This window comes from Mauremys reevesii, linkage group 5, assembly GCF_016161935.1.
Source record: "Mauremys reevesii isolate NIE-2019 linkage group 5, ASM1616193v1, whole genome shotgun sequence".
In the NCBI taxonomy this organism is placed as follows: Eukaryota; Metazoa; Chordata; order Testudines; family Geoemydidae; genus Mauremys; species Mauremys reevesii.
Window position 1 is genome coordinate 94,548,938 of NC_052627.1, and position 11,666 is coordinate 94,560,603.

Sequence of the window (11,666 nt, forward strand, 5' to 3'; positions counted from 1 at the left end):
TTTACATTTCTGTTCTTCTGGTTACAAGTTTTTGGGTCCTTAAGCACCACACTTTAAATTTAAAAGAAAAACTAACATTTTTCTTGAAAGCTGCCCTCCAGGGTTGTGAACACCAGTGCTAACCTTTAAAATCTTGCTGTCTTAGGATAAGTAAAAAGGTGGATCCAAAATAAAGGTGGATGTAAGGATGTGTCAGGGCTCTGATCTGTGTAGCATTTAGGTTAGATTCAAGTGTGGTAATGGGACTAGGTAGAGAAAAACATACACACGCACAAAAATTGCACTCTCTGCTCAACTTCAGGACTCATCTCAGAATATTGCAGTTACTTTACACAGAGGAAATAAACTAGAAAAGCCATCTATTAGCAAACTATTTTTTAACATTCATTTTATTGCTGTAGAAATTTTAGTTTTTATAAAAACACTCAGATCACAGGACATATAGATATTGAGGCTGGTTGCAGGTCTGAGCAGCTGTACCAGAGTATAGCATGCAGTTGCTTCTGCACAGCGTGTAATAGTTCCATAAATAGCTAATTACGCTCAAAAAGCCAAGGTCAGAGCAATCAAGTAAAATTATTCACAACATCATTTTTGTCAGTACCTGGAGGTTGAGCAAAAATGTACAATGCATGGCTCCTGACAGAAACTAAGGACTGAAAAGTCTAAATTACATCTGCAACATACGTAAGGAAATGAGATAATTACAAGGAAATATTTTGACTTAAGGAGCGAGTTTTCCAAATATTTAGTATAAGGTCTGATCTGATCATGCAGTAGTAATTATAAAGAAGCTCAACGAATAAAATTTAACTTCTATGCAACTAAAGTATCAATTGTATACTGTGCCTACTCGCCCAAACATCTTACCCAAATTTTAAGGAAACAGGCTAAATTCAGACAAATGTAATTCCTGGAAAAAAGAATACCTTTACAATAATGAGGTATGCTGGGTGAATGTGTAATCAGCACTCAATTTCACATGCATTTCTGAAGTCAAGATATTTAGTAGTGTTATTATAGGAACAGATTGACTTATGCCAAATTTTCTTTACAGTAATTTGTTTCAATAGATTTCTGACCAGGTGCAATCTTTTATGTAAGTTCTCCATCTCAGTGAGGTTCTTAGAAACTGGGGAAAGAATTCCTATAGGACTAGCTACAGATTAACTTATATTTCCTAAAAATTAGCGATGCCTAAATTGCTGCAGTCTTATTTAGGCACAAAAGCACTTGTATTTGCAATAATTTTTTGCACTATTACATTACACAATGACTTGAGGTGGGTAGGAGTTTAAACACTGCAGCTTCATTTTATACAGAAGCCTACTGGTCAGTGACTTCACTATAGTGACAAAGACATTCATCATATAGAAACACAAGCTCACTGTTCAGAGAGTTTGATATGGTCAGATTTTTAAGAATTCTCCCAAATGCAGGATGTGAAAGTATGAGGGCATTAGGTGATTTATTGGTGTGTTCACTTTTAAATGACATTAAAAAACAGACTCGCCCCCAGAAAACTGTCACATCAACCACCACAGTTCATGAGATTTTTAATCCATTTGATTATGTCCTAAATGGGCCGTGTTTGCATTCACGAACCAACTACGTGAATTTAAACAAATTAAGTATACTGGGTATATTTGGAGTGTGGAAAAGAATACTGTCCAAAATGTACTGCATATGTCCGTATGCCAATTGCGATCTGTAACAGACTACAAGTTATGCTGTGGTAACATCTTATAGTAGCTATGCATACAGCTAGGATTGACTAAAATTCTTAAATATATATCTGCTTTCAGTAGATCTATTTTATGGGGGAAAAACAGGTACAATTCTCTGTTAACCATTTTTTTTTTGTTTGTTTAACATTCTGTATGACTGAGTATTTTTTCCTTAAAATAATTTTGGCTAAGACGGAAACAGATACTTTCACCAATTAGCAATACAGCATAGTAATATTTTCTTGGAAACTTAGGACTTATTTGTGAGACAATGCACTGAATATCTCAGAGGGAAATGTATAGACAATTTTATACAAACGAGTGAGATCAGTGTAAAAACTGGAATTTATAACCATTAGCAGAAATGCCAGCAGCTCATAATGTTCACAATATATACATACACATTTCTGAAAGTTAATTATGCAACTGTTGGTGCCAGTCTGCTTATAAAGGAAATGCTATTGAGGCACAGTCTTCTTACAAAAAGAGGGCATGAAGGCTTCATTATTAGGTGTTCAACAACGATCCTCAGCTCTGTGAAAAGAGTCCTGAAAATTTAAAAATAAATAAATCAGAAATATATTTACATCACAGCTGTGTTGATCAGCAGTTATTAAACCTCAGAAGAGTCTTCAATTCTATTATTCAAGAATCTCATATTAGATCCCCAAAGTAGCTAGAAAACATCTGAGGACAATGAGTATAATACATATGAGAGAGACAAAATGTTCAGTGTGGACCTGAGAATTCTTGCCCCTGAAATTATTCAGGTTTTTAAATCACTTTTGCAAGCTACTTCAAACTTAAAAGGCAGCCTCAGACAAAAAGGGAACACCATGAAAGAAAGGTGATAGTTTTTTGCAAGGGGAGAGAGGTGGTAGTGGTGGTGTAGAAGATGCAAGCAACAGAGCAAAGAGACATCAAGAAAGGAAGAGACACAAGCCTATGTTCTAGAACCCCTTCCACTCCTCCAGGAAGAAAGACTGCATGGGCAACACTCTCACAACAGAAACAATTCAGAATATCCTATAAGTACCAGTGAAATCCCAGTTCATCTCTTCAGAGCACATATAATTAAGCAAATGAATCAAATTTAATGCTGCACTGCTTTAAAGGATTTTTTAAGATGTCAAGGATTGAAATGCTTTCCTGGATTTCTGTTGAAAGACTTCAATAGTAAAATGGAATGATTGATTTATTGTAGTATACTGTACTTTTGACGTTTTGGCTCTCTAACTAGTCTGTGGCCACAAAACCTATCCTGGAACTGAGGAGCTTCACTTCACAAAAAGCTTATCTAAAAACAGTCATGAGAAAACTTTTCACAATATATTACTTGTACAACTACAATTTAGTGAGGGAGAAGAGCAACCTCCCATTTATGGTGCTGTTTGGAAAATGTAATGTAATTGTAAAATGTAAGGGTTGTTATTTAAGCCCAGTTACATATGAACTACATTTCTAGCATGTAACATTTTAGCATACTATTGTACATAAGTTTTAATACATTATTAATTCTCAAATCAATGTAATGCTTACCGGCAATATGGATTTCTACGGGAGGAATAACGCAATGTAAGAAATCTATAGTAAATGAAAGGCTGAAGCAAACTCCCCTGGCCACTGAAAGGAAAGGAAAAAGATTGTTCTGAGTTTTGTCATCACAAACTCAATATGTTTTGCAATTAGAAATAAGGCAACTCCATATATTTTATATATTGAGGATAGTCAGATGATCATATTTGTTTGAGAATCCAGGTTTGACAACAAAAAGCAATAAGATATCTAAAAACACCAGCATATCCATATCCACTAAGGCTGAAAGTTATAAAATAAAAAGCAACAACTGCATGCTACACCACAATTGAAATTTTAAAAACAACTAAAGAAACGCAGCATTACTGTTCTCATATTAAAATTACCATTTATGAAGTGCTTTATGTGCCCAATTTTCAAGACAAACACAGAACTGGATGCAAATGCCTGTGTAAAAGCTAAAATCCCAGCTACCTGCAATGAGCTTTACATAGGCTCCACACCTGTACCCATGTAGAACTAACCGCAAGATTGAGGCCTAGGGTAGGAAATGTTCAAGTATGGAAGTAAATATATTAGAAAATGTTTCTGTAATTCTTACCTAAGAAGCATAAAAACTGTAGCTGGCATCAGGAAAATTTCATTGCAAGCAATAAATTTTAGAATATTTTGTTGATTAGCATTTAGTTTCTCTAAAAGACTTCTCAAGAAAGGCAGACTATTCAAACCTCTTGCCTTTAGAAAGGGAAAACAAAGTTAGAGTCAGTTAGGTTGTCCATGCTCTAGTTTTAACTCAAAACACTCAAATGACTGTCAGCCATACTAATTTCAGCAACTTTTGAGACCCTACCTAGTTACTTGAAAACTAATAAGATTCTGGGATCCTCTAAAGGATACTTCAAATATAGGGTTTTTGTAGAAAAGAGAAGCATTGCAGAAAAATACCCCACATTTACATACTTCCCAAACAGTTAATCCTAACACTTTCTATGAAAGGCAAGTAAGCATCTTCCACTTTCCAGCATTATCCATAAGACATAACACTTTAGTTACAGATGCCATAGCGATGGCCAATAGCTTTATTCTGATCACTAGAACGAAATATGTACCCGTAGCATATGGAAAATTTAATTTAAAAGAAAAGATTCCAAAGGAGAGTGTGTATTATATAAATAAAACAACATAGTGAGGATTTGGGGCTGAGAAGCAGCTTCTTTAAATATTGTTTTGCTTTCCAACTTTATTTTAAGCACTTTGCTGTTTCACCTACTGAAACAGCACTTGTCTAAGTGCAGCTGGAAGGGGGTCCAGATGCAACCCACCATAATCTGTTGCAATGCAGTCAGTTATCTCAAGTATTTCTGCATAGTAGGCAAACACGGAAGTCATTTGCTTCCACATGGATAGTAACCGGAGAGAAAAAGAGAGAGCACAAAGCTTAAATAGAATTAACATATTCTAAAGTACCGGTATTGAATCAACACAAGCTGGCTAGCAAGATGAGCACCTCAAACTAAGAGGAGGCTTGTCTACAAACATTGTGTCTGTGTGTCAGGAGGTTAGACCATCCAACTATATTTATTATGCAAAAATTAAATTGATTGGTTCTCAACTTTACCATATTGTGACCCCACATTGGAACACAAAAGCGTTTCAAGACCACTCTCCCATCTAGCCATGACGAAAGAGAGGATAATCGCAACCCTTTGAAATGTGTTTACAACCCCTAGATACATGCCATTTTACACCAAAAAGTACTGAGCAATATATTGCACCATACTTACATCAATAACTTTCTTTGTATACGTGGCAGCATGAAGCAACGAGAACAGCAGAACTGGGAAAATACTCACTGAAGCAAGCAATAAGGAAAATTATAGGCCAGAAAGTATTTTAATACATTTAACCTGTACGATGAATATCATGCCAGCATATTTACATGATACAGTTGTTACAGCATGAAGTATAGCATTATCCTTAGCAAGAAGTTTTCAAAATCAGTGACAGCTGTACAGAGCTCAGAGATATGTATGTGTATAGCAGTTCTCTCTGTAGCTATGTTTTCTTTTGAAAAAATAATATTAAAGAAGAGGGGTTCGTAATCAGCTAACAGCCTCTTTTGTGATATTCTGAAAAGACTTAACAGACCTAGTTGTAATCGTGAGACAGACATCACACACAGCTATATTACTGTTGACCCAGACACTTCTTGATGTGTTTTGTTTCCATCAAGGATTTTGGGCAAGTCACTTAATCGCCTCATACCTTGGCTCTTCATCCGCAAAGTGGGAATAATAATCCTTTCTTTCTTTCACCCTTTCTTGTCTATCTAGATCGTAAACTTTGTCTAGCATAATGTGGTTCTGCTCTCAGCTGAGACTTCGAGGCACTACAGTAATAGAAAAAAAGTTATCAGCCAAAGTCAGCAAATGGAGTTTACATTTTTCTTCCCGAGATGAGTCAATGGAATGAATTTGGGAAGATATCTAGTGCATTGTCACCATAACAAGAAACTTTTTATGATCAACCTTTACAACAGATACTGAAATGTAACAGGTGTAAGGGGCATAAACTAAATTCCACAAAGCTCTCTTGTTCCTAAGAGTACTTGAGACTGGCATCTCTACTCTCTAGAAGTGAACTTGAATGTAGAAGTGGAGCAAAATATATTCCAGACCCACTTCCTAGTATTATGTCATGTCACAGTGTGCGTTCAAAACTTCATTCTGAAGCCAGGGTCACAGAACTGCAAATTAAAATCCTTTGTGTAACTGACCAAGTGTCTGGTGCTGAAGTGAAGGAAAGGGGGCTTATCTTAGTGTGAACTGACTGCTCAGACTGACGAGTCTAAAGTGTTAACAGAAAATGGACAGTGCACACACAGATTAAACAAGGTGTTAAAGAAAGTTATTCAAAAGCTAGTCTGTACTGTCAAAGTATCACAATCCTATCGTATACTACTTAATGATCAGGAATTCTTTTTTTCCCATAAAAAAGTTTACTCCGGTATATACTTGACTCTACAAGCTACTACAGTATTAACTGGCAACAGTGAAAGCATGAAATCCCTAAAGAATGGTTTACAATGCCGTTTTAGATGAAGAATGGCATCACACTTCCTATTAACATACTATACGTCACAGTCCCCCACCACCACACACGGCTTCTACCAGTTCAAGATGACAAAGTCAGATGTCTCTGCTGCCAGGCACATCTTAGTACAGTGAAACAATAAATAAAATAGGTAAACCTGAAGAAGGAAGATAACCACTTACTAAATTCCTGTTGCTTGTCATCAAGCTGAAAGCTACTATTTCAACAGCTAAATTTCTCATTAATACAGTGAAAATAAACTTATCTAAGGAGAAGCCTCAATAGCTCAAATCTATAGTTTAGAAGTGGGGGTCCAAATCAGATACAATTCACATGTAGCTCACGGTGGTAGTGACAGATCTTACCATCCAATGACTGTTCAATGGATTACATGAAATGAGTTTGTTGTATCACTGCCATAGTTCCTGAGTCTCCACAACAAGAAAAAAAAAAAAAAAAGAAAAACAAAGAAACAAAAACAAACAATTGCCTGGAAGCAGAGACTGAAATGTACTTTCACCGTAAGAGTGGTCCCTCCAGGTAAGGGCTACATGCCATGTGGGAGAGATTCACTATATTGACTATCCTTAAGGCTAAGTTTTTGTCACAGATATTTTTAGTAAAAGGCAATAAACAAAAATTCACGAAAGCCCGTGACCTGTCCCTGACTTTCACTAAAAATATCCCTGACAAAATGGGGAGGCGGGTTTGGCACCCACTGCTGCTGGGGCTCTGGGGTCCCCCACTGCTGCAGTGAGTGGGAGCTTTAGGGTCTCCCTGCACGTGGGCTGAGCAGCCCGTGACATAATCATAGCCTTAACTATGCTGTATGTTCTATGGATAGCAGCCGCACTTTGGTTTTAAATCAATTTCTCATATCACAATGAAGGCTGCTGTGGAAGAGAATTAAATGTCACAATCCTCACTCATGGAGTAATGTTTAAGGTAATAATAATACGTGAAAGAGTACATAGATAAAGGATACTTGTAACAGGATAAGAATTAACGAAGATGAGAGAATACAAAAGGTAGTGGCAGCTGTCCTCCAACAAAGCCTGGGCCAGGAATGCCCTGCTTAGCTGGAAATGTGGTAACCTTTGGTGTAGTCGAAGAGCACTGGTAAGCGCATTTGCTAGCAAGGCACGTTGATAAAAGCTAGCTGCTTCATGCAACCTGTAAATTATCAGAGGAGAGGTTACCATACAAACCATCCTCCCTTGAGGATTGCATCATAACTGCACAATACTTGAAGCTATTTCTACTATTACAGCCAAGACAACGATTAGTATTAATTTGTTTTTAAAAAAAAAAAAAGTATTTTGTATTTACATAACATTGCTGATGTGCATAGCACTCAACATTACAAAACTACTGAAAGCATTATTTCATAGGAATACAGAAAGAAAAAAAAAAAAGCAGTCTTCCTAGTCAGTTCCAAGGAAACAGAAAAAGATTTTTTAAGAAAGAAGTTAGATACTTTATTAAAATTATTTTTAACAACTTAAATTCTCAAACTGTTCTGGTGAAGTGCGAGTAAAAGTTAAAACCTATACAAGCTAAAACAAATAATCTGCACTCATTTCTTTACGACCTATGTAATCTTTGGGAAATTGAAAGCTTGCATAAGCATAAAATAAAACTTAGTTATTTTGTAACATTCAAACAACTGAAAATAGTACAATACATACCCTAGAAGGGGCAGAACAAATAAAGCTGAACAGTAGACTGTGAACAATCGGGAAAGCCACATTGCTGTGTCCAACTTGTTAGTCATCAGAAATTGCTATATTGAAAAGAAAAACAAACAAAACCCCCACAAGTTGGTGTTTAAACATTTAGTTATATCCAAGCCGGACATTCTTTCCTATTTTCTGTAATGCACAGTTTATCAGGAGAATTCATTTATATGCCAATACGAAATTAGCTGCGACTAGCCTATCGAGTTTATTTTTCTACTTATATTGTAACTCAGTATAGAGCCAGTCTTGCAATAAGATCTGATCATATGAATTCCTTAGCCCAACTGACTCTCCCAGGTCTCTGTATGGATGCAAGCATCCACTTTCTTGGCTATGACTGAAGTCTACACTTCCCATCTTTAGGGCCAGGTGCTCAGCCCAGGACTCTAAAGGCAGAAATTAGGGGAAGAACCTTTCTATTCTGGGACCAGTTGGGACTGGTCTAAATTATACCAGCAGGAACAGTCTCCTAAGAAGCATTTGACTGAGCAGAGATTGCTGGATCACTGCCATTTTGCGCTCTATATGCACACCTTCCCACCCTAAATGTGCTCAGTGTGCCAAAAATGCTGTAAACAGGTAGCGTGAAGCCAACTTTATGCCATTCATGGATTCCTATACATCGGGGGAAACCCCAAATGCCCCATTTAAGGCAGCCGTCCAGTTGGAAAAGCCTGGGGCAAAGATCTGGCCTGAATACCTCTGAAGAAGTTTGAAGATTAGTTCCCACCTCCATGCACTTGTTTTATTGTGGAAATACTGTAGCTAATGCAGATATGAGCTGGGACCATTAACTGTGAAATAATTATTGACTATTAAAAATTACAGGTGTCTTTATTTTCTGATCTGTTCACTTATTTGTACGTAATGGTTGCAATATACGTGTAACATTGTATTTTAATTAAGAGATTTCAAAAAAGCATTTACAATGTGGTTTGTGATAAGAATTTTTTGTTTCAATTTCAAATTACACTTTAATTAAGAGTTCATTCAAATTTAGACATTCCCCTGCAATGTCATGCACTGAAAGAGTGACAGAGTTTATGTGAACCAGAAAGTGAAACTTTCTTATTTTTCCTCTTAAAACTGATTGAAGCTTACAAAATGAACAATTAAAACAAATGGTCAAATTAGATATTCATTTTTCTTTTTCACCAATATGAAGTTTTAATAATACATGTGGTGTGCATATGGGTCATGTGTGCATCTGCTGTCTTACCTGTCAGTGATGTTGCGGGAATGGCAATTTTAAACTATATAAGAGGACATTAACACAATGAGGTGGAAAAGGGATACTGTAAGAAAGAAGTTGACCCAAAGCCAAGACTAAACAGCTTGTCCACAGTAGGAAATAAAGCATGTTTTTACAACCTTAATGGGGACAGTGCAAGTTATAGTTTTGAACATGTTAGTAAATCAAGGTGACCTCTAGGAGAGAATTTGAACCTTCATCAACTAACATGTTCAAAACTACAGCTTGCCCTGTCTAGCACAGGATGTTCAAACATGCTAGCTATCACATTTTAAACACCTCCCTAGTTGTTTCCTAGCAGGGACAAGCCCTCACTGACTGGCAGAGGCCTCAGGGATTCTGGTATATTGGAATATGATGGTTATGGAAAGCTTGGAAACAATTAGCACAACGGCTGGGGAGAGCAAGAGACAGAAGCAGAACTGCCCGAAAACGGTGGTGGAGGAAGGATGTGCAAGAAAGGGAAATGCTGAGGTTAAGGAATAGGCCCAGCAGCTCAAGGAGAGGCATACTTGAAAGCAGAGAGGGAGTCTTTGTCCGTACAGCGCCGGGCACTATGGGGCCCTGGGGCACTAGAACCAGTGATACCCCAAGTGGGGGGCAGATCTGGGGGGAGAATTCAGCTCGACACTGCAGCGCACGGAAGGGACGGTCCGCCCGCCCGCGACAGGGCCGCCGGGGCCTCTCCTTACCACCGCTCCGCCGCCGGCGCCACCCTGCATGGGCCCGTTCTGCGCTGTATCCGCCATGGCCGGCCGCTCGGGACACGCTCTGCGGGGAGAGAAAAGAGCATGAGCCGGGGACGGAGCCGCATGGCCCCGGACACGGCCCCCGCCGCCCCCCTGCGCCGCGCCCAGCCCCTCAGCGGAAGGAGCCCCAGGGGCCTGGCCCCGGCGCGCCCCGGGCCAGGGGGCACCTACCAGGCTGACCCGACACCGAAAGCACCCGGCAGGAACGGGGGCGACAACCTGACAGGCGAGGCGGGCCCGACCCGGATGCAGCAGAGAGTCAGTTCCGGGTTCAGCGCCGGGGCATGCTGGGTAACGTAGGCAGCGCCGGGAGGGCCGCCCCCTATTGCTCTGACGCAGGCGGAGCCGCCCCGCCCAGCGGGCCGCGTGCCGTGCGCAGTGAGCGAAGGGCTTGGCTACACTCGAAACTCCAAAGGCAGCGCTTTGAAGCGTGAGTGTGGTCGCAGCGCCAGCGCAGGGAGAGAGGTCTCCCAGCGCTGCAGGTACTCTACCTCCCCGTGGGGATTAGCTTGCAGCGCTCCCAGCGCTGGGGCACTGTTTACACTGACGCTTTACAGCGCTGTATCTTGCAGCGCTCAGGGGAGTGTTTTTTTCACACCCCTGAGCGAGAAACTTGCAGCACTGTAAAGCGCCAGTGTAGCCAAGGCCTAAGCAACCCTTGCTGGCCGGGGGGCGCCTTCAGCGGGCTGTGATGCCCGCCGACCTCATGACCCCCTGCCCCCAGGCCCAGAACGTGTCATTGCCCGTAACAGTCAGTGACGTCATGCTGGTGGCCTCGCTTTCCCTCTGTGACCTCGCAGAGATCACATCTCCCCAGTGACATCACATTGATAACCTCACCTCCACCCCGTGACATCCCCATGATCGCCTCACCCCAGTGATGTCACATCAATCACTTCAGCTCTGCCACGTGACGTCACCGCAATTGCTTCACTTCCAACCTGATATCACATTGATCACTTTGTATCAGTGACATCTCGTCAATCACCTCTCCACTCTATGACATTACATCAGTCACCTCACATAACAGTACAGTGATTGCCTCGCTTCCACCCCAGTGACATCACAGTAATTGCCTCAGCCCCATCCAAATGATATCACATCAATCACCTCACCTCCACCCCAGTGACAATATCAGTTTGATCACCTCACCTCCATCCCAGTGATATCACATCAATTGCCTCATCTTCCCCAGGACATCACAGGGATCACCCTGTCCCAGTGATATCACATCAATTCCTTCACCTCAGTGTGGTAACGTCACATCATCTCATGGAGCAGGGTAACACTGTATGATTATATACCAACACAGCATGGTGACATTTGCACCGTCTTGCACTGATCTGTTGATAGAGTGACATCATCTCAGCCTGCATCAACACCTCATGCCACCATAGAAGGATGGCATGTAACCTCATGCTGATTCAATGCAGTGACATTATACAATCTCACACCAAAGAAGTGTAATGGCAACATAAAACTTTATACATATACAGTATGACAGCACTTTACCTATACCAGCTTGGCATGGTGGCATTAATGCATCATTTCATGATAATGTGGTGCAGTG

The 11,666-nt window shown here is 40.2% G+C and overlaps 1 protein-coding gene across 2 annotated transcripts; it reads right to left on the reverse strand.

Moving 5' to 3' along the window:
• Positions 1-208: 208 nt before the first annotated feature.
• TMEM33 (transmembrane protein 33) lies at positions 209-10,428 on the reverse strand. 2 transcript variants are annotated; one of them, XM_039542193.1, is made up of 8 exons: positions 10,268-10,428; positions 10,040-10,118; positions 8,045-8,139; positions 7,342-7,529; positions 5,048-5,115; positions 3,865-3,998; positions 3,267-3,350; positions 209-2,275 (listed from the first exon to the last, which is right to left on the reverse strand). In XM_039542193.1, exons 2-8 carry the CDS (start codon positions 10,094-10,096, stop codon positions 2,146-2,148), a joined length of 756 nt encoding a protein of 251 aa, XP_039398127.1. In that variant the 5' UTR covers positions 10,097-10,118; positions 10,268-10,428; the 3' UTR covers positions 209-2,145. The 2 variants fall into 2 exon arrangements, with proteins under 2 accessions (XP_039398127.1, XP_039398128.1); XM_039542194.1 differs by lacking the exons at positions 10,040-10,118; positions 10,268-10,428 and adding an exon at positions 9,860-10,026.
• Positions 10,429-11,666: the final 1,238 nt, after the last annotated feature.